Raw genomic sequence first — 23,892 nt, forward strand, 5'->3', positions numbered from 1 at the left:
TCAATAGTGATTGATGAGGGACTAGGAGAAGCTTTGTGAGGCAAAATATCGTTAAGCGCTTTCCACATCATCTTAGAATCACCAGCATTTTGGGACACACTTTGCTTACAATAAGTTTCTTTTGCTTTACGAATCATTAACCATGTACCTTTTGGGTTTTGAATAATCGTGTCTTTATTAACAAATGAGGTCTGCTGGTTCCGATTATAACATATCTGTTTTTGTTTAGGATATAGGCACAGGGGTGAAATAACTCGTGCTTTAAATGTTTTGCGATTTGTATATTTATTACAAGAAGAATAAGGTTTTTATATTGTTTTTAATGATAAACGAGTGTTATTAGCTCCCGTGTCGGCATATGTGAATATTTACATCTCAGTGGTAAAAATCTTTGTTATACAGACTTGACATTTAGTATGGAATATTTTTTCGAAAAATATCAAGACTGGTCTGGAAGGGGTCTGCATAACCCGATTGAGCTAAATATTAATTGGGGTGTGTCGGGATATGGTGTAAAATAATTGTTTGAAGGAAAATGTGCTTTCCATGAGTTTACATTATGGTTCTCATAATGTAGCGAATCTGCCTAAAATGGCGGATTTAGGGAGGCTGAATTTGAGCTTTGTGGGGGACACAATTTCGGACTTTATGCAACATTGTTCTGTTATTATCAAATTTATAGGGGTTTGAGGTGATATTTTTTTAACTTCGTCACCAACTGGCGTTCATCACAGCTGAATTACACTAACAATGTACCGATTTTTTTAACATGGGAGGAGCTTAATATATGGCTTTTAAAAGTGGTACGTACTCTTGAAACTTTGATGGCCTCCCTGAGGTCAAATGTTATAAACTTAAGGTACAAAACAACTGCGCGGATTCTTGGTTGTCCAATGAACTCACGCTGTTTCTTTGTGTACAGTAAGTTTATAACATTTGGCCCCAGGGGGCCATTAAAAATTTCTGAGTGCGTACCACTTTTCAGAGCCATATTTTTAAAGCTCCTCCCACTTACAAAACTTGTAGGTTACAAGTGCATTTCATGTCTGACGAACACTTATTGGTATTTAGGTTCAGTAAATATCACCTCAAACCTCAATAAATTAGATAATATCAGAATAATGTTGCTCAAATTCAGAAATTTTAACCCCCACAAAAATCAAATTCAGTCTCCCTAAATCCGCCATTTTAGGCTAATTCACTAAATTATGAGAACCATAATTGCAACTAATGGAAAGCACATTTTCTGTCAAAAAATACTTTACACCATCTCCCGACACACTCCAATTAATATTTATCCCGTAATATTTATGCAGACCCCTTCCAGACCAGTCTTGGAATTTTGTGAAAAAATATTCCATACTAAATGTCAAGTCTGTAGTCTGTATTCATGTTTTACAGGTGTTATGTATAAGCAATCAATATCTATTGATTATTGAGTTCTCATGTTGTTTTTTAAATGAACATCAATAAGACGAATGTTATTGGCTCCCGTGTCGGCATGTTTATAATGTTTACATTTCGGTAGTATAAATAATATTTTGTTATTATACCATATCCATGTTATTTATGTAATATATTTTTATACCACTAGTCGAAAATTAAAAATTAGAACTCTATCAAAAACCCTGTGTGACCGACCGAGGCATACTTTAATTATGATAATATTTAGGAGTATCGAATTTTTAACTTGGGGGAATATGAGATCCATTTTCTCTGTTGACACTGCATTTCAAGGTAATGGTTATGTTTACTTTCATTCAACCATCACATAGCGGCATGAAACTAAATATTTACAATATTCTATTCTATCAGGCCTGTACTTTTTAAGGTTCGTGATGTTCATTTAAGGTAAAATTTATGGAAGTATGAACAATATTTTTGTTTGTTTACATGGTCAAGGGCGGATCCGAGCTTCTAGAAAACGGGGACATTCAGACTCAAAGAGCCTTCAAAGCAAGCCGGAATATTATAGAAGAATATAGCTCCCCATTCCACAAACTTGATCCGTCTCTGCTTTTAGACTTTGGCCTACTCAAATAGACCTTCGTGCAATTTAATGTTTCTGCTCTCTCTTCTCTCCTTTCCCAGTTCTCCTCTTTGTTCTCAAAATAGGACAACGACTCGACTCGACTTAAAGCCTTAATGTACGATCTTTTTTCAGAATAATAACACGACTCGAGTTTAGTTAACTCGACTATTGTGTCCAAATAAAACCAAATTGCAACTTATCCTGATGTATGGCGTGGAGTGGTGTAGTATTCCTCATTCAAATCAATTCAATACACGACCTCGGAGTTACCTGCATGACTTTGGCGGGCTATTTTGAAACAGTCATGGTTGCACATGCAGGTATTTCTTTTGAAAGTCCTAAACAAGGTATAGCAGTCGCTGATAGGATATGCAGCTTATAGAACACGGATAACCTCTATTAACCCTCCTCGTCCTTGCATCTTCTCTAGGCGTTAGGCGGTTTTTATTCGCACAGCGGTCAAAACACCAGTTTGGTGCAGTAATGGCCGACCAAATCCTGACCATGACATGGCTCATGAGATTCGTTTATACCACCGGACGCCGCAATACAAGTAGAGAGAGACAATTTAGACAAGCATTCCAATCTTAGCAATAGCATTGACCTTACTGTGGAACAGATTGTGGAATTAGTTACGCTTTCGGTCTCAAAACCACGTATCACACAATGGCCAATTTACTTGTGCAGTGGGATCAAGTGTTAGTCCAATTGTTGTGAATCTGTAGTATATGCGTGGAAGCATTTGAACAAGAGGTTCTGAAAAAGTACCTCGGCAATCCCAGCTGTGGTTCCGATACGTGAACGATACCTTTGTGGCGATAAGCAAAAGTGAGTCTGAACAGTCTTAAGTACATCAACAGCGTTGATCCTAACATTTAGTTCACACAGGAAGAGTGTGAGAATATCAAGTTGCCCTTTCTTGACTGTTTGGTTCACCGCAACACCGTTGGCAGCCTAACCTCTACAGTATACAGAAAGCCTACTCACATGGACCATTATCTTCATTAGAAGACAATTTAGCAGATATATCTTGGGGGTCTTTACCACTGACGGAGAGTGTTGTGTCGTCAGCATACATAGATATTTGACCACCTCATTAGCGACAAGGAACTAAAGTTAAGGAACTCAATTACGTACAAAAATCACTTAGCACCTGCGGTTACCCAAATTGGGCTTTCCAGAAAGCTATATAAGACAAAGAAAGATCAGACCTTGGCAAGTAGCGCACAGAACAGTCAATTCACTAATAACTCAACACACGTTACCATACCTTTATGTTGCATCCTGGCCTTTCAGAGAGGGTTAAGAAGACTTTGAAGACCTTTGGCATCTACACATCTTTCAAGCCCACTAAGACCCTCCGTGACAAATTAGTCAAGGTCAAAGACAAACCTCAAAAGGACAAACGTAGCAACATTGTGTATGGTATTTCATGTCCGGAAAAGGAAAGGAAACAGACTCCTCTTATATTGGAGAAACTAAACAGTCACTCAACCCGAGAACTACTGAACCATATTTTGTAACACGGACTACGATTATATCCAGTGATACCAAAATAAGTACAAACATTCCCCACATAAATGTCGATATGACGTCATAATGCGATGGCACTCATGCAAATTTGGGAAATTCTGGCTATGTATAAAAGTATAGGCAAAATCGATTTTTGGCTAAAAATTCTACAAAAATGCGATTTTCACCAAATTTTGTCCTCAATATAAAAGGAATTGACTATTTCTGCCTAACTAACAAGTATAAAGTCAGTAGCTCTTGGAATAATTTTACACAAGCGAAATGAAATCATTGATTTTACTGTAGAAACCAATGGTGGGCCTTACCAACCCCCTCTATGGTCATCTTTGACGGCTGGCCCTACCCCAGGGTAAGGTACTGGAGTAACAATTTGATCACTAAAATAAGCGCAAAGGATAGATCTACGATTAGCTTAGGTCGTTTGGGCGTAAGCGTGTGCGCTTTTATGAAGGATAAAACTATTTGGGGTGCACCTCGTAGTTCAGAGATTCAAGAAAGAAAGCAGATCAAACTCATGTAGAATTTGCTAGAGTAAAAGAACAAATGTTTGACAGGTGGCTTGGTTCAAAAGAAGTCAAAAATGATTTCGGCCAACTTCAGGCAGTTGGTTCTTATAGAAGAGTTCAAGAAATGTGTCCACGGTGACATTAAAACCCATTTGGATGAAAGCGCTAGCAAAATTAAAACGCTAAATGAGGCGGCAACGATGGCTGACGACTATGGCTTAGCTCACAAATTGAATACGAGTAAATTTAGTCATAACAGATTTATTCAAACAGGTTCAGCCGTAATCAACCTAGAGCAAATCATAGTGGCACACAAGAAGGGAAACCTCGGTCTAATTCACAGCATAGTGCTGGAGGTAGAGGGACGCCATGGAGTTCAGATTAAACCAAAAGGTGGAACTTGGTTAAAAACCAAAGTAACTTGCAACTATTGTAGGAGACAAGGACATACAATGTCCCAGTGTTATTTAATAAGAGGCAAACAAGACTCATAAAAGCAGTAACCATCTACTGCTAATACTGTAGGATGTACAGTGTCACTTGGGTCCAAGAAACAAAAAGTCAGTGAGATCAAGAAACAAGAATTCCCACAAAAGGGAGGTGACACAGAAAAGGTGTGTGAGGAATGTGAACCAATTGTGTTAGATGGAGTAGTATCACTTGGTGATATGGTAGTCCAAAGCCCATAAAGATTGTGCGAGACACATGTTGTACACGTTCTGTGATTCTGGAATGAACTTTGCCCTTTAAAGTCATAATGTACGATCTTATATGAATTTGGTTAATTTTTTTCAAACCTGATTTTTTGGCATATTTGTAATGTTTACACATGTCACAACTTGCACCTAAATGGAATCAGCCAAATGTGTTGTGTTTGTAGGTAAACAGAGCAAAGTTCGACATAAAGTCATAATTCAAGAAATTATGACTTAATGTCCGCCCATAGACATGATAGAACTGCGTGTTAAACGGCCAAAATAACAAGCAGTGTTTCTTTCACGTTACCTCGTTATTTCAGCTCATGCAGAAACCATTCCCGATCATTATTACTAGTATTATTTCAGCATTTTGAGTATATAATGACAAACTTAAAATTAGAAGGAAATCGTACATTAAGCCTTTAATGAGGATAGTTCAGCAGGTAATGCTTTGATCCAGGGTATTGGGATGGAAATGATTAGTGTACCTCTCCATAAAATTGACTTGACATCTGACTTGGTTTCTGGTCCTGTAACCATAGGAGTTAGACATGAATTGCGTGTCCATGCTGCTAGGAAATTATTTGGCAGGGGGAAAAATATTTCCTGACCCAATAGTTACAGATAAGCCCTGTTTGCAGGAAGATAATAGTGAGGAAAAGGAGATATTTCCTGCATGTACACGGGTAATGAGTAAGAGGGTCACTGTAGAACCAATTGAGGACAACCAAATTGATGACTTAGGCTACAATTTGGAAGACACTTTAGTGTCAAAGTTGAATGAGAAAGAAGACAAACTTCCTTCTCCAGGGGATAAAAAGAGCTCTAAAAATGACACGGCCTCTGAGCATGAACAACTTGGGGAAACCATAAAAGACCCATCATGACAAGCTAATTGTGGAGCAACAAAATGACCCAGAACTCAAAGAGTTCAATCAAAGGGCATTTACCCTAGAAGAAGCAGAACAAAATTCTGTCTGTTTTTACAAACAAGATGATGCTAATGAGAAAATGGCGCCCATCGGATGCACCTGCCGATGAAGAGTGGAAGGTAGTGCACCAAATGGTGGTACCAAAAGTCTACCACACTGAAGTTATTAACATATCACATGATAGTCCCATGGCAGGACATTTGGGTGTTAAGAAAACTCATGAAAGAATTCCGAGAAATTTTTGGTGGCCCACTCTCAGAAAAGATGTTTCTGAATATTGCAAAACATGTCACACATGCCAAGTAATAGGGAAGCCAAATCAGACAATACCTCCTGCTCCATTGAAGCCAATTCCAGTCTTTGATGAAGCATTCAGTAGGGTTATTATTGATTGTATAGGCCCCTACGAAAGACTAAGTCAGGTAACCAATACATTTTGACAATTATGTGCGCGTCAACACGTTTTCCTGAAGCCATACCATTGAGAAATATTAAAGCAGTGACTATAGTGAAAGCTTTAACCAAGTTCTTCACATTTGTGGGGCTCCCCAAGTCAATACAGTACAGTCAGATCAAGGATCAAACTTTACTTCTGAAGTATTTCAGCAGGACGTGTGTCAATTAGGTATAGAGCAGTATACCTCAAGTGCTTACCAATACCATCCAGAATCACAAGGTGCACTAGAAAGGTTCTATCAAACATTGAAAAACTATGATCAGGACATAGAGGGGCTGGGATGAGGGAGTACACTTGTTGTTGTTTAATGCTAGGGAAACTGTTCAGGAAACTTTTAAGGATTTAGTCCTTTTGAGTTAGTGTTTGGACACACAGTACGCGGACCCTTAAAGTTGTTGAAAGAAAAGTGGCTGAATGAGAAATCAGATATCAATTTATTTGATTATGTCTCCAATTTTAAGCATAGGCTTAACAGAGCAACAGATAACGCCAAAGGAAACTTGGAAAAAATTATAGCGAAGGTGCTATATTAAGTAATTAGCCGCTGAACGGAGAAGATAGTGTGGAGACATCCCGAAAAGGAGGAATTTATTGTGATCTTCTTCGTCATGCTGATAACTGATTCAAAGCTTCTAAAGTCTATCAAGTAGGAGAACTACGCAAGGAGTAAAGAGATTTGAAGAACTGCGCAAGGTGTTTAGTATTGGAGAACGGCGCAAGGAGTTTTAAACGTGTTTGGAGAACGACGCAAGGAGTTTAGTATTTGGAAGAAAGCAGCACCATTTTCGTGTGGGGATTTTATACGCAATGATTTATAAATGCAAGTGTACAATGGGTTCGCTGATTTTCGCAGGAAGTAGATAAGGATTATACATCAGCTGTCCAGAACATTACAAGAACTCTATTACCATCAAGATGCAGAATGCTGGCTAAGTACTAATTAGTTAAAAGAGTGATTATACTTGATTATTTTGTATATGCATTTATTGTCATTGTGCCAATTATATTTTACTTTCGATTAAAGACTAAGATTTTTTGTTAGCTTAATCAAACAGTGTATTTGTGTTGTGCATTCGTGTGAGTTCGGGTGTTAGTGTCAGATCCCCCACTTTGCTTGCTCGCCCTAGTGCAATGAGCCTTGCTTGGTGCATCGATGGCATTGCGCCTTGATTAGTGATCGATCGCTGATCGATGCATCGTTGCTTCGGTGATTGCCTAGATTTCAGCCAAGATGCCGGGAAGTCATACGAGTTTTAACCTTCAAAAACACTTCAAATAGCTTCATATAGAGTAAGTTATGGTGACATTAAAGATGTTTATGGAACAAGAAGCGTGTATTCTCAAGATTTCCTGGTCGTTGCTGAGTGAGTGTATGATTTAGAAAGGTTTGAACTCTTGAAGTTCGTCATGAAAATAGAAAAGCTTAAAAACCTTCACCAATGTGGTATTAGAAACTACATCGAGTTAAAAACTCTGTAAATGAACGTCACGTAAATAGCATCAAGCGAACAATACGAAGGCCTATGAATATGAGTTCTACCAGCAGAAGTAGAAGAAGTAGTAGATCCTGTAGATCAGGGAGTAGACATGAGAGTGTCAAGTCATATTATGAATTAGAGAAGAGCAGGGCAGTGACACGAAAGGCGGAGATGATATGTCGTGCAGAGGCATTGCAAGAAAGGGTACACATAGAAGAGGAGGAGTTAGATTTAATGAGAAGGGAGATGCAAATCAAACACAAAAAGGACTTGTTTGAAATGAGAACTGAAATGAAGGTAGAAGATGCAAAGTTAGCAGCACTGGAAGAAATACATGAGTCATCGCGGTCGGGGCATCTGCAAGATTAGGAATAGACACTGGACAGCCATCACCGGCACAGAGGTTGTCAGCGGTAAGAAGTTGGTTGTCTCAAAGCAACAGTGAACATGGCGTATTTGAGTCAGAAATGTTACATCAAGCTGCAGGTAACAAAAATCCCTCGAACAACACGCCACCAATAGACCTTTCTTGTAAAATGCAGTCAAAAATGAAGCTGCAACCAAGTCCAAGAGAAACAGATATGTATAGTGTGTATAGTGACGCTGCAAATGATAAGCAGTCTCCGGTGGAGCTGTCAGCCTCGACCAATGTAGACCAAATAGATATAAAGCAGCAATATTTCATGTCAACCAGTGAAAGAGGCATGAGATGTGAAACAGTAGAATCACCAAAAATAGCGGTGTCTTCAAATGACGTGAAACAGGGGCCGGTCCAGCCGGAGCAAAGTTTTCATCTACAGCTAGGTGGAACTTCACGCCTGAGTGGACACAAGACTCACAATGTAGGAGAGCCTTTAGTAGCATCTATGTTAGACAGCGAGCCAGTGTGTGGTGGTACCAGTGAAAACGGTGAAACACAAATGAAAAAACAAAGAGACCCAGCTGAAATATCACAAGTACATGTAGGCCTATCACAATCAGAGCTACCTCAACCTGTTAATCAACAGCAGCAGCAACAATATGATTTAACCCAGCTCACGCAATTGTTGATTAAGCAACAAGTAAGAGCATCACTACCACATCAAAAAATTGCAACCTTTGATGGGGACCCTCTGAAATACACAACATTCATAAAATCATTTGAATACGGTGTCGAGGAAAAGACGGAGGAAGCAAGAGATAGATTGATGTACCTATGCTTGTATACAAGCGGTGAAGCAAAGACACTGGTGAATAGTTGTCTGCACTATGTAAACCCAGAAGAAGGTTACAAGAAAGCCAAAGAACTGTTGCAAAAAAGATTTGGCAATGGACATAAAATTTCACAGGCAGCTTTGAAGAAGGCTAGAGAATGGCCGGATGTTAAAGACGAAGGCAAAAGTCTGAATGAGTTTTCCTTATTCTTGACAGAGTGCTTAAATATGATGGGAGCTGTGACGGGACTTGGTGAACTTGATCACACACACACCTTGCAGACCCTGGTAGGAAAACTGCCAATTAGATTGAAAGGTTTGTGGAGGACTAAGGTTTTTGACATTGAACAGAAACAGAAGACGGTAATGTTCCATGACCTGGTGGAGTTCATTGACAGGCTGTCACAGATAGCTTCCAACCCTGCATTTGGTAACATAAGAGATGAAAACAAGGCCAAGGGTAAGCAGATTGAGAACAAAATACAAAGGAGAAGAGCATTTACGACAGGTGCAGCCCAACACTCAGCTGAACACTGCGCATACTGTGGTGATAATAAGAAGCATGCCACCGTGGAATGTAGGAAATTGGAAAGACTCAGTCCAAAGGAGAAGTCCACATTTTGCTTTGAAAAGAAACTTTGCTTTGGATGTTTAAGAACTGGGCATGGCAAAGCATCTTGTGATAAGAAGGAGGTGTGCAAGAAATGCAGTAAAACCCACCCAACTGTGTTGCACTTTGATAGAGAAAGGAGTGAACAACAAACTGTAAGTCAACAAGGTAAATCACAGGAAGACAAGAAATCACAAGAACCCAGTAATCATGTGAATTGTGGACTGACAAGTGAGAATTTCAGCTCATCAAATCCCTCCATCATACCGGTGGTGGTAAGATCACCAGAAAACAACGCCTCAACACGCACTTATGCATACCTGGACAATGGAAGCAATGCAGTGTTCTGCACTGAAAGGCTGAGGAATCTTTTGTGCCTCAAAGGGAAAAGAACCCATGTGCAGATACAAACAATCACAGGAGAGGAAAGCACAGAGACTCACCTGCTCAAGAATTTAGAGGTTTTAGATCTTGATGAAGAGAATGTTATTAATATTCCAGAAATGTTTACCCAAGACGAGATCCCTGCTAATGCAGAAGACATCATTACAGAGGAAGATCTTGAAGATTGGCCATACCTGGAAGATGTTAATCTGCCAGAATTAGAAGAGAGACACATAGACATTCTGATTGGTAACAATATCCATAAGGCCATGGAACCTTTTGAAGTCATCAATAGTCAGGGTGACGGACCCTATGCAGTGAAGTCCTTGTTAGGATGGTCAGTGTATGGAGTGAAAGGGAAGTTGCAAGCCCCAGAATGTCTGTAAATAGAATCCAGGCTACAGAAACTGTAGAAGAGCAGATAAGAAAAATGTACAATCATGATTTCAATGAAATCTTATCCGACGATCGCATGGGGAGATCAAAGGAAGATGAAAGATTCCTTTGTATGGCAGATGACAGTGTGCAATTTAACAATGGACACTATGAAATGAAGCTACCCTTCAAGAATGAAGACGTCAAATTACCAAACAATAGACAATTAGTTCAGCAAAGGGCTGATAACTTGAGGAGGAGATTTAATAAGGACACATCACTTCATGAAGCATATACAAATGCTATGGAAAAGGTAGTGAAGGCTGGATATGCCGAGAAGATACCAAAGGGTGAGATAGCAAGAGAAGATGGAAAGGTCTGGTATATTCCACACCACCCGGTGTATCATCCACAGAAAGCCAAATTGCGTATAGTTTACGACTGTGCGGCTACATATGGAGGTACAGGTCTCAACCAAGAACTGATACCGGGCCCTGACCTCACCAGTAGCCTGGTGGGTGTATTGTTGCGGTTCAGACAAGAAAGGGTAGCCTTGGCTTCAGACATAGAGAGTATGTTTTACCAGGTTGGAGTTAGGAAGGAAGATCGGGATCTATTGAGGTTCCTGTGGTGGCCAGGTGGCGACATATCAAGACAATTAGAAGACTATAGAATGAATGTGCATATTTTTGGCGCCTCATCCTCACCGGCATGTGCCAATTATGCACTCAGAAAGACCGCCCATGACAACAAAGACCAGTTTGATGTGGAAGTTATTGATACTCTTCTGAACAATTTTTATGTAGACGACTGTCTCAGGTCAACATCAACAGAAGAGAAGGCCACAAGTCTTGCACAGGACCTGATTGATATTTGTGGACGTGGTGGATTTCGTCTGACAAAATGGGTTAGCAACAGCAAGTCTGTGCTGGAGTCAATTCCACACAGTGAAAGATCAGCAGAAACCAAGGTGTTGGATTTTGATGAATCTCTCCCAAGTCAGAAGGCCTTAGGAATGCTGTGGCTCATGGAACCTGACATGTTTGGATACAAACTAGACATCAAAGACAGACCAGCCACGAGAAGAGGAATGCTCTCTGTTACTTCCTCTGTGTATGACCCCTTGGGATTTGTGAGTCCTGCCATCTTGCCTGCCAAACAAATGCTGCAAGAACTATGTAAGAAGAAAATAGGATGGGATGACAAAATTCCAGAGGAGATTAGAAGCCAGTGGATTAAGTGGCAGTCAAGTCTACCAGGGTTAGAAGAGTTCTGTGTCCCGCGGTGTTGGAAGCCTGTGGGGTTTGAAGAGCCATCATCAGTTCAACTTCATCATTTTAGTGATGCCAGTGAGTCTGGCTATGGCGTAGCAAGTTATTTGAGACTAACCAATCATGATGAAGAAGTGGTGTGTAATTTGGTGATGAGCAAGGCACGAGTTGCGCCGATCAAGCAGATATCCATACCAAGGATGGAATTAACCGCAGCTACCGTGGCTGTGAAGGTAGACAATATGCTTAAGAGAGAACTCGAGGTACCAGTAAGCAGTACTGTGTTTTGGACAGACAGCCAAACTGTATTGAAGTATATAGTGAACGACCGTGCACGGTACCCAGTATTTGTAGCCAACAGAGTGAGTGTCATTAGAGATGGTTCGGATCCAACGCAGTGGCGATATGTGCCTACAGAACTGAATCCAGCGGACCACGCCTCTAGAGGGCTCTCTGTACAGCAGCTCTTAAGTAAACATGAATGGCTACAGGGGCCGGACTTCCTGTATCAATCAGAAAGGGACTGGCCAGTGATAGTTACAAGTGAAGAGACTGCAGAAGAAGAATCTGCACCAGATTCACCAGTGGTCGTCAACACCCTGAAGTTAACACCAACAGAAAAGGTGACAGTCAATAAACTGATAGAACACTACTCAGATTGGACAGGTCTGAAGAGAGGAGTGGCATGGTGGCTCCGTTTGAAGAAAATTCTGCTGCAAGGAGTTAGAGGTCCTTCTAACCAGCAAGCTGAAGAATCAAGAAGTTTAACAGCAGCTGACCTACAAGAAGCAGAAGTAGCCATTTTGAGCTTCGTGCAACGGCAAGAGTATGAAAGTGAAATGTCGGCTCTTCAGGGACCAGCGACTACAGATAAGAATAACAAGAAAGCTGTTGGTGAACAAGAGCACCTGAGAAATGACAACAGGAAGAAACAAGTTCCCAGTAACAGTAACTTACTGAATCTAGATCCAGAATTAGACAATCAAGGTCTCATGACAGTTGGTGGAAGACTTCGCAATGCAAGGATCCCAACTGAAGCTAAGCATCAAGTGATCTTACCAATGCATCATCATGTGTCAACTTTGCTGATAATGTACACTCACAAGAAGCTAAATCACCAGGGTAGAAACCACACAATTGCCGAGCTTAGAAGACGGTATTGGATTGTGAAAGTAGGAGTGAAAGTGAAAGGCTTACTGAAGAAGTGCATAACCTGCAAGAAGGTTCAAGCTAAGGTTGGCAACCAGAAGATGGCAGACTTGCCAGCAGACCGTGTTCAAGCTGACGATCCTCCTTTTACAAAGACAGGAGTTGATTACTTTGGACCCTTTGAAATTAAGGTTGGCAGAACTACACGTAAACGATACGGCGCAATATTCACCTGTTTCGCCAGTCGAGCTGTCCATATTGAAGTCGCCGCATCTCTGGATACAGCTTCATGTATCAACGCGTTAAGACGCTTCATTAGTAGACGAGGACAAGTGAAAGTTATGTACTCAGACAATGGTACAAATTTTGTGGGTGCGAATAAGGAACTCAAGCAGGCCATGGAAGAGTGGAAGACTGAAGAAATTGAAGCATTTACTGCAAACCAGGGTATACACTGGAAGTTTAATCCCCCAGGAGCTTCACACTTTGGTGGCCTGTGGGAAAGACAGATACGAACCATTAGAAAGATTCTACAAAGCATTCTCACAGAGCAACATCTCAAAACTTGCCAGAGTGAAGAGCAACTTCACACTCTTATGTGTGAGGTTGAAGCGACTATCAACAGTCGACCGCTTATCAAGACTTCAGATGACCCCAAGGACTTAAGCGTTATCACTCCAAATGATTTGCTGCTGTTGCAACCAACTGCTTCTATGCCGCCAGGAGTATTTGATCAGAAGGATCTCTACGCTAGAAGACGTTGGAGACAAGTTCAATACTTGGCCAGTATCTTTTGGAAGCGCTGGATCTTGGAGTATCTACCCACCCTTCAGATGAGACAAAAGTGGTTAAAACCACAAAGAAACCTGCATGTTGGAGACATAGTCCTAATAGTAGACAGTTCTTCCCCAAGGAACCTTTGGTTAATGGGCAAGGTTGAGGAGGTCCACACAGGCGATCAGGGGCTTGTACGCAGTGCAAAGATCCGGACTAAAACATCTCTGCTGACAAGACCAGTGACCAAATTATGTCTACTCTTGGAGCAGGAATCATGAAGATCAATCAAGTTGAATGCATGTAACATGAAACTATATAAATATACATGTATTATGAGACTGGCAAAGACCAGTAACAATTGAAACTACACAATGAAAACCAGCAAACTGAAATAGCACTGGGGTATAATCAAGGATCGGTCAGGCGAATCTACGGATTTGGGCTGCTGGTTGTTGCGACGATAACTCGGACCTATTTCAGTCTGCCACAGTTCAACTCAAGACAAGTCAGAAAACTCAAGACAAGTCAGAAAACTCAAGACAAGTCAAGAGAAGTCAACTGGAAAACTCAAGACAAGTTAAATCAAGACTGAAGACAAGTAAACTGAAGTTACCCCTAGATAATTAGACAGCTGATGAGAAAGTCAAGTAGAAGACTGCAGACAGCTGGTGTAGTAACTCTGGTGTCAAGAAGATGACAATAATTCCAGTTGAGGTGACTCTTGGAGCAACCAATTCCAGTTGATGTGACTCTTGAAGCAATGAACTGATGTCGCACAGCCAAGACTTTCATTATACGTAATTACGTATTATCAAAAACATGGTGTAAATTCTCCATGTATCACCTTAATTTGGGTGATTTGTTTTATAATTTTGATAAAGGCCTAATGCTATGATTAGCATTATTTATGGAGTCAAATGATTCAAATGAAAGGATCTTAATTTAGATCCACAGGTGGCACAAAACTGTCATCTTATTTGTTTTCAAACAACATTTTCCATTTAAATTTCATGACCAACAAATCTGGTCAAGATTTGAAATTTGCCTTTTGAATTTAAATGGGCACATTTATGATTTGTTTGAATATCTAACTGTTTAATGTCAACAAGAAGACTTTATTTGTGAAACAAGTAAATTGTGGCAGGAAAGTAACTGCATTTTGCTGTGGGTTTTTACTCACTCATTTTAATTGATGAAAAACAAAACAAAAACATTCAGTTTTGTCAATTCTGCTTTATTAAACAACATGTTAATTACAAATGCAGGTAAAGCAAATATATAGAGTAGTCAAGCAACCAGAGCTGACTGCCTTTGTTTACAAAATTATGATGTCATAGTAATGACAATTTTTCATGGTTTCGTCTTGCACAATTAAGATGTATGCACCTCTTAGTTAACCATTGGTTGATTTTAAAGTGTGTACAACCCTTTCTCTTTCAGGAACAAAAACTTAAGTGTGAGCACCTCTTAGTCATCCATTGGTTGATTTTAAAGTGTTCACAACCCATGTGTAAATGCACATCAGAACTTTATAAGGACTAGTAATGCACCTCAGAACTTTAAAAGGACTAGTAAATCCAGCTGGATGGAAGTTGCAGAATAAGGACTGCTTTAAAAGACAAATTGTGTCTAAATGCTGCAATCAACTACATGCACATGAAAATGACTCCTGATAGTAGTGTGGGCTTAGTCCAAAATGGGATAATGTAAGTCAAGTTGTCCAAGTATTTATTCTTGGTTGTTTTGCTCAATTTGTTCATGTGGACAGTGTTTTGCAGCTAGGAATCAGAAGTCACAACCATTTGCATGATGTGATTTGCAGTAAGTTGATTTACTCCAATGTTAAAAGATGTGGAGTACTATTTATCATCTCAGTGAAACTACAACATTCATTTGATTCAGATAATATTTCTGGATATTGTGATTTTAGACATCAGTGAGCAATTATGTGTGTTTTACATCAAAACTAAAGTGGCCAAATTGTTTCATATTGCCCTACCAACTCACCTTGGGCATTGTTTAGACAATATTTTGTTTTTAATTGATCATTTTGTGGTGTGGCATTGTAAAGATGCAAGCTAAAAGGCCAACGTCTACTGAATTAAAGTAAATTCATGTAGAATCTTTTTTGATTTAACTGATGTTTTCAGAAATTATGTTCAAAGATTAGTGATTGATAACATGTAATGTAAATGTGTTAGGTTGTGACTTACTGGCATATTGGTGAAATTTGTTTCAGGTGCAAATTTTGTGTATGATTACACTTTAGCTGTTACACTGTATTAAGGTGGTGTAATTGTCATTTTTAGTTGTCAATTAAGGGGCCGGGATGTTAGTGTCAGATCCCCCACTTTGCTTGCTCGCCCTAGTGCAATGAGCCTTGCTTGGTGCATCGATGGCATTGCGCCTTGATTAGTGATCGATCGCTGATCGATGCATCGTTCCTTCGGTGATTGCCTAGATTTCAGCCAAGATGCCGGGAAGTCATACGAGCTTTTAACCTTCAAAAACACTTCAAATAGCTTCATATAGAGTAAGTTATGGTGACATTAAAGATGTTTATGGAACAAGAAGCGTGTATTCTCAAGATTTCCTGGTCGTTGCTGAGTGAGTGTATGATTTAGAAAGGTTTGAACTCTTGAAGTTCGTCATGAAAATAGAAAAGCTTAAAAACCTTCACCAATGTGGTATTAGAAACTACATCGGGTAAAAGGTGATCTTGGCCTTGAGTCAAGTACGACTCGTAACAAGCTATACCTCAACCAAATATGCATCCTGAAAAACATGACCATTGAGTTTTTTGTTCCTTGGGATCAGGCGAACAACTTGTGATATGTTAACTTGATCAAAACATTTTCAAATGTTATCCGCATGTGGCTTTTGACCACAATCTGCTCAAGCGTGCCCTCTTGGCAGCACCCGTCAGAATGATTCTGAATCCACATACCACCTCTACTTGAAGCAATAAAATGAGATTAGTACACAACTTCACGGTTATCTCGAAAAGGCTAATGGAAGACCCTGTATAATATACAGGGTCTTCCATTAGCCTTTTCGAGATATGGCGTACACAATAGGAGGGCAGTCTTCAATATGGGTAAAACCCGGCAAATTCCAAAGACTTTTGTTAAGCGCCATCCTATTGTGCCCGCCATATCTCTAAAAGGCTAATGATCTCTATCCTCGACTATAATGATATGTACAGGCAACAATAATGTCACAAGTAAGTTGAAGCTAAAGTTGATCAATTTTTGAGATATGGAACATCCACGTTTATTTCAAAGCATGTTTAAAATACACAACTCTATACTGACGTTTTAAAATGCGTACAAACATACATCAGTTAAGGACCTAAACAAATCTGACGTCCGTCGCTTTAAAGAGGAAGCCCCGCCAGAGCAGTTCTTCTGGGGTGAACCAAACCTGCCTGATATCAAATTAATCAGTGACAAGGTTATCTCTGAATTTGACAGGTGTTAATTGATGTAATAACATTAAAACGTCAAATAGCACCTGTTAAATTTAGAGATAACCTTGTCACTGATTAATTTGATAACCAGGCTGGTTTGGTTCATTCCAGAAGAACTGCTCTGGCGCCCGGCTCTGGCGGAACTTCCTCTTTAAAATGATGGATAAAACAGGGAAATGCCCTTAAATCGTTTACTTTTCAGAAATATAGACAAAAAAGAAGAAAAAAACACCTGAAAGTGTACGTCCACCTATAGATCGCATCTCTCTCACGGCGACATAATCTTGACGGTAATTTGCATGGTAGGGATTAGCACATATACTTTGATCAGCTCGTAATCGGCGGGAAATGTTAGGCTTTTTACCACTACGCCGAAAAATAGATCCATATTAAGCGTGATATAGTTGACATGTCTGGTATATATTGTGTGTGTTTAATAAAATAGGCAAAGTATAGGACTTTAATTAATAATTTGTGATACTTCTGACAAGTTGTCACAAGGCAATTCTCAAAAGAAAATATATTGATATTAGCCTGTCGATTAAGAGCTGATCAAACTGTAATAGTGCTCAACAATAACACGTGTGCGCTAATTTGGGTTTTTTTAATCTCTCAATGGCCCTTTAAAACCTGTTAAATGGCCGTTTAAAAACTCTTTCTTCGATAAAAAAAATTCAAAACATTAATTTCTGTAAAAACGTGGGAAAGCCGCCGAAACTTCGCCGAAACATTCCGTTAAAACCCCAGAAAAATGACTTATACCAGCAATATAAATTTACCGGTTTAACAAATATGTTTCTAATTGGAAATTTAAACTTATGATCTCAACACAAAATTAAGACGTACCTCAAATTTTCGGTCACAACTTTGACCTTCATCTGGAGATTGGCAACCCAAGTTTGGGATCAGTGACCTTTTGGACACTTGACCCCAAAACCCGGTACAAGTTACCCATAGGGGGCCGATACAAGTTACCCAGAGTGTACGACCGGGTTTTGGGGTCAAGTGTCCAAAAGGTCACTGATTTGAGGTACGTCTTAATTTTGTGTTGAGATCATAAGTTTAAATTTCCAATTATGAAGTCTACCAACACAGATGAACTTTCATGCTAAATATGTTTCTAATTCTAATATTGTGTGCATGTGTGTTCTTTAAAAAAATGGTTTTAAAACAGGGTCGTTCATACCATTCACGCATTAATATACAAATGCGCAAACTAAACTGAGCTCAAAAAGAAACTTATATTTTTTTACAACTTGTGAATCACAAGGTCATATCTTAAAACACTGTCAATCAAAATGAACCAAAATTACACACAGGATCTACTCAAAACACATGTCAGTAACCAAGCAGTTGTCCAACTGACACAACAGCAAAATGCACTGTCATGGGACAGCTTCCTGGACTTCCTCCACTTTCACAGCCCAACATTTGACACACAGCACAAAAAATCTGTGAGAATGCACACAAGATCCTTGCACAGATGATAAAACGGTGCTGCTTTCTGCTTTTCATACACTTTTTTCATGAAACAGGGCTGTGAATGTGGTCCAGGAAGCTGTTCAATGTCAGTGCATTTTGCTGTTGTGTCAGTTGGATAACTGCTTGATTACTGACATGTGTTAAGAGTAGAGTATTCACGTAAACCTGTGTGTAATTTTGGTTCAATTTGATGGACAGGATTTCAAGATATGACCTTGTGAAAAATTATAAGTTTCTTTTTGAGCTCAGTTTATTATAAAAGAATGAACTTATTAAAGAAAGATCTTGCTAAAACAATGTTTAACTTCATTACGCAACCCATAACAGAAATAAAAGTTGAGCAAATGCACTATGTATAGGTGACGTGATCAGGCAAAATCAGTCACAAGTCGGAAATAATGATTTTGAGATATAACCAAACAAAAGAAGTATTTCCTTTAGTTTTCTATTGTTTTGGAAACTCTAAAACTGCTCATATCTTTTGAACCGGTCGACCAAATTCAATGGGGTTGTCTGCTAAATGTAGCTTTGCAAATGTTGTTAACAAAGAAACTGAAATTGATCATGTTCGACTTCAGACTGATTTTGTTTGATCACAACACAATGACATGTTTGAGTTGATATAATAATTATAATTGATAAAACCTTATGTCATAACATAAACACATCAAAAGAAATAAGTCCCCCTCTGAAAATTTCGTCATAACATCGTAAAGTAAAACTTTGTACCAATAAAACTTACTTAAAAATAATTATATGATTGTTTACTAAGTGTTTTGTGAAAATGAAAGATGTCCATGACTTCATGGCTGAATGAACCCAAATTGAAGACAAAAACTGCCCTTTCCCAAAGTCACAAAGTAGGCCTATGCTTGTTAACTGCAAGGCATATTGGGACAAGGAATGGAACTGGCCATCTTACAACTCACTGTGCTGAACTCTGCACCAAGGGGATGTGCATGGCTGAATGATCAAGAATCGATACACATTACAGTAAATGTTCACTTGGTGAGGATTTTAAACTGCACTCAAATACATGGGGTTTTCCATTAGTAACAAGCAGGAAAGTTGAAAAAGAAGGAGGGAGAACGGAATTATATCCTTGAGTAACCCTGTCGCACTTAATCATAGTCCTTTATTCTCAAGTAGTTACACATCTACTTGAAAGTAGCCTTTGATGTGATGTGTGTTGCCGACTACGGTTGATTAATTTTCACTCCAGAATTGAAACCATATCCAATGTTTCTATATAGAATCCTTGAAAGTATGACACGTGTGTGTTAAGTACCTGATGTTGCTCTGAAGGGATGCCACACGTGGATACTATAAGAAAGAAATGTAGTTTTGTAAAGATTCCAAGAAAATCCGCCCATTTTGGAACGTATATTAATTATTTAGGAGAGTGTTTTAGGATTTTGTTAGAAAAGGGATGATTTTTGATAATCTATATTTTATTGTTTTATGTATTTTCCTGTCATTTCCTGCAAACCTAATAAAGATATTTTGATAATTGAAAATAGGCTGTATCATAAATCGTAGAGGTTGAAAGCGTAACCAAGCGTGCAAAATTATTATTTGCCATGGAACTTCGGTCATATTTTATTTGAAATAAACTGGATATTAGGATCTGTATGCATGGTATGCATAGTATTGATGGTATACAGACACTGACCTTTCCCTAAAACTAGTAAGCAGCAACTTGTGTATCACACCCGTCATGGGTTCGAACCCTTTTGTTGTATTTTATTGTTAAACCTAAATAGCGTGATTGCTTTTGAATGAGCGGCAACACACATATTTTGTTTGAGGATAGCTGGATCTATCTCCTTTCTTTACATCTTCTCTGGTAAAAAGCCATGAATCAACTTTTGTGACAAGCATCTATGCTTGTCACAAACTTTGTGACTTTTGAAAAGGGCAGTTTTTGCCTTCAATTTTCACACAGCACTTAGTAAACAGTCATATAATTATTTCATAGTTAGTTTTATTGGTACGAAACGAAACCTTACAATGTTATGACGACATGTTCAGAGGGGGACTTATTTCTTTTGATGTGTTTATTCGGGGTGTAGATTTCAAGTGGAATCATTTGAAATTCACACTCCCTGTGTGGGAGATTAAAGGGTCATGTCGTCCACAGTGTATGTATTTCAACTGGAAAATCCCATTTACACTGTAAAAACGCAGGGGAAACGTCGAACAAATCAACTGTGGGTAATTTTGTGTAACTTTCAATAGAATGTTTTACCGTAACATAGCTGACCCGCAGGGAAGATACCTTACCCTTCCCAGAATCCTTTGCAACATGACGCATCGACCTAATTTTATCAAATCACACTCTCGTGACTTTGTACAGATTACCTTTGTTTGGTGTTGAGAATAGATTGGCTAAACATGGTCTATAGTCAAGAAATAAACATAGTTTGCAAGATCTGGATGTGCTCTGTTCATTGAGCTACTTTTCGTCACTATAGGCCTATAGGCCCTATTGGTCCATGTTGCACTAGATAGCAAATCAGTACAGAAAATTGAAATGGAAGAAGTGCATTGTGAGAAGTGTAAAATATCTTCTCTGGCTGACCCGACGATGGGTAAAAGAATACCCAACGCTCTAACAGTGTATCATTTGATGTAACATTTAACAGTCTACATAATGCTGACTAAAATGAAAGACTTTCGGTCCTGAACGACCATCATATCACAAATGGTTGGTAAAATAAACAACCTCACAAAAACAAAGCGTAAGAACGAATGCCTCTTAGACCTGATTTAATATTACATAGAAGGTCATAGAGCCCTAGCTTGGGACACATTAATCACCGTTGAGGGTAGACGAGGTATTGTTGGTCGAAGCAACCTAAAAATCGGTTTTCATTATCTAGATCAATATATTATTGAAAATTAACACATTGATGCTTTGCAAAAGTTCATTCTACAAATCGTATATTTTGCAAACTTGCTTAATTTATTGTTGTTAATGAGTTATGTACGTTTTACAAAAGTGTTGTTGTTTCAGACCTCTTTACAACGTAACGCAAGAACCGCAGCACCTATAAAAGTATACCTGTGATATTTTAATTCTTCTACACGCTCGCTATGAATTGAGCAATGCAGTTTTTGCCAAAGCTCACTACCATTCGTAAGATGCTGTGAACTACCAAATCACAACAGTTTAAAATAATTAATAACCTTAATAACATTTGCTGTTATTTTGTGCATCTACATGTATATTACAATACATCCATACATGTATGCATACAATGTAGTACTACATAAACTTCACGTTAATTGAGTAGATAAAAAAAAAGTACAATTTCAACGTCAACAGCTAAAATATCGACGGTTGAGAACCAGCAAGTCTTACTTCACAACAATGCGAGTTAAGTGTTTCTGTTTCCCAACCCTCGATATAATTAATTACATTGACTGTTCTATTTATATTTTCATATGCTTAAAAACATTTAAAAAAACAAGTAGGTAATGTCAATTATATATAGCACCGTTAAACATTAACATATATATTACCATAAATTATTCAGCGTTGACACATGAAAAGTCCTATCGTCAAATCCATTTAAGCAAAAACTCGTCCATTATAGGCTGAGTTCACGTAGAAGTATACGGTATACGGTATTTGCTATACGAAATACGCTCATTCGATCAGGCTGAGTTCATATAGGAGTATACTATGTGAACTCAGCCTGATCGAATGAGCGTATTTCGTATAGCGGATAGCGAGTATGTCAGTTTACCCATTTTCTTCGTCTTATCAAATGCTTGTAACTTTACTTCTTGAGGTCACATTGCATTCAATGAGGTGTCATTATGTGCAGAATTAGATAGTGCATCTATTAAAAAAAGGAATTTACCCACATATGGTTTAGGTTTTTAAAATTAGGATGGTATACGCTGCACTAAAATCGAACACGCACGATTCCCACTATACTAAACTATACGCAGGTATACGGCCTTTTCGAATAGCTCTTATGTGACCCGGTACTATGAAATTACCTTGCTCGATTTAAGCTATACGCGTGCACCGGCAAAACGTGCATCGTATACCCGAATAGTATACTTCTATGTGATCGCAGCCTTACGGGGTGAAATCAAAACTCGAACCGCGTTCCATTCTTTTAAACAATGAAAACCGGCTCCAACCGCCCGGAACTGGCCGTCGAGTTTTGATTTCATCCCTTAGTGTAGAACTGATAGGCTCAAACCATTTAAAGACTATACATTTTCCCAAACCCCGGCCCCCAACCCGTGAAAGACCGTCGACCGGCAACCTTCTTCCGTAACTATTTTCCTGATATCTTGCGGAAACAAATTAAACCACATTATGGCGACCATTCTAAAGGCATTTGGACATTTTGTGGACTAAAGTTTCTTCGTCTCTGTTTCAAACGGATGTATGACTACATTATTCTGCATATAGAAAGCACTGGAATGCGCGCATGGTGTCAAAATATTATGGACCCTTCATCCCATTTTACGCAGCGAACATTGCCATGACCATTGTGATGACTTATCAGTCCGGTCCGACTGCCTAATCAGGAAGTACTGTCGAATCAGGCAGCATGTTGCCGAGTCAGGCAACACAGGCTTTGGTAACCCTTCCGAATTTGACAGACTAAGGACTAAATTGTTCATGGTGATTTTATAAAAGATCGGTGGACATTTTACTTTGACACACATGAGCTACATGTAAGTTGACAATTTTTCACCGGGCGAAAAAAAATTCCACCGGGAGGAAAATAATTTAAATAACAAAACAATTTCTAACGGTTTTTTTTTTAATTTGATGCAAATTAACTTTATTTTAACTAAAATTGATGAAAAATCACTACTAATTGTACATTCATTGATACATTTATATATTTTACGTACTTCTTTACTCTAAACCAAGAAATAACGGTATATTAAAAGATGCTCTATTTGAAATAGAGCATTGCATTGTGGGATACCATGCTGCCTGACTCGGCAACATGCTGCCTCATTCGGCAGTACTTCCTGATCAGGCAGTCGGACCGGACTGCTTATAGTATATGAACTCGACAGGATATTGGATGAATGCTCTACTCGGCCTAATTCTTGTTTAGGCTACATCAGTGATGTTACAACACTTTGGCCAGTGTATGTTCATTCTGTTCGTATCGTATCAACACATAATTATGTGATGTGATCAAGGAAAATCAGTCGAAAGCCGGAAACATTGATTTTGAGATATATCCAAACAAAGGAAATATTTCCTTTTGTTTCCTATTGTTTTGAGAATCTTTAAATGCTCAAATCTTTTGAACTATTTGTCCAATTCCATTGGGGTATTCTGCAAAATATAGCTTTGGAAAATTCTTTTACAATATCATAAGAAACTGAAAACTGAATATGTCAGACTTCAAGATGATTTTGCCTCGGCTGATCACATCAAATATTTTGAAGGGCCACTTTGTCCACCAATTACTTTGAGGCAATTACTTGTTCACACTAAGTATTACCAAAGCTTACCACATAATCTTTCTCGGTTTCATATAATTATATACGTTGTT

At 38.8% G+C, this 23,892-nt stretch overlaps 1 protein-coding gene across 1 annotated transcript; it reads left to right on the forward strand.

The window, feature by feature from the left end:
• The first annotated feature begins 10,243 nt into the window (after positions 1 to 10,243).
• LOC140144817 (uncharacterized) lies at positions 10,244 to 13,899 on the forward strand. The gene has a single exon (XM_072166623.1). It carries the CDS (start codon positions 10,254 to 10,256, stop codon positions 13,671 to 13,673), a length of 3,420 nt encoding a protein of 1,139 aa, XP_072022724.1. The 5' UTR covers positions 10,244 to 10,253; the 3' UTR covers positions 13,674 to 13,899.
• The last annotated feature ends 9,993 nt before the right edge of the window (positions 13,900 to 23,892 follow it).

The sequence above is a fragment of the Amphiura filiformis genome, unplaced genomic scaffold (genome assembly GCF_039555335.1).
Source record: "Amphiura filiformis unplaced genomic scaffold, Afil_fr2py scaffold_84, whole genome shotgun sequence".
Lineage (NCBI taxonomy): Eukaryota > Metazoa > Echinodermata > Ophiuroidea > Amphilepidida > Amphiuridae > Amphiura > Amphiura filiformis.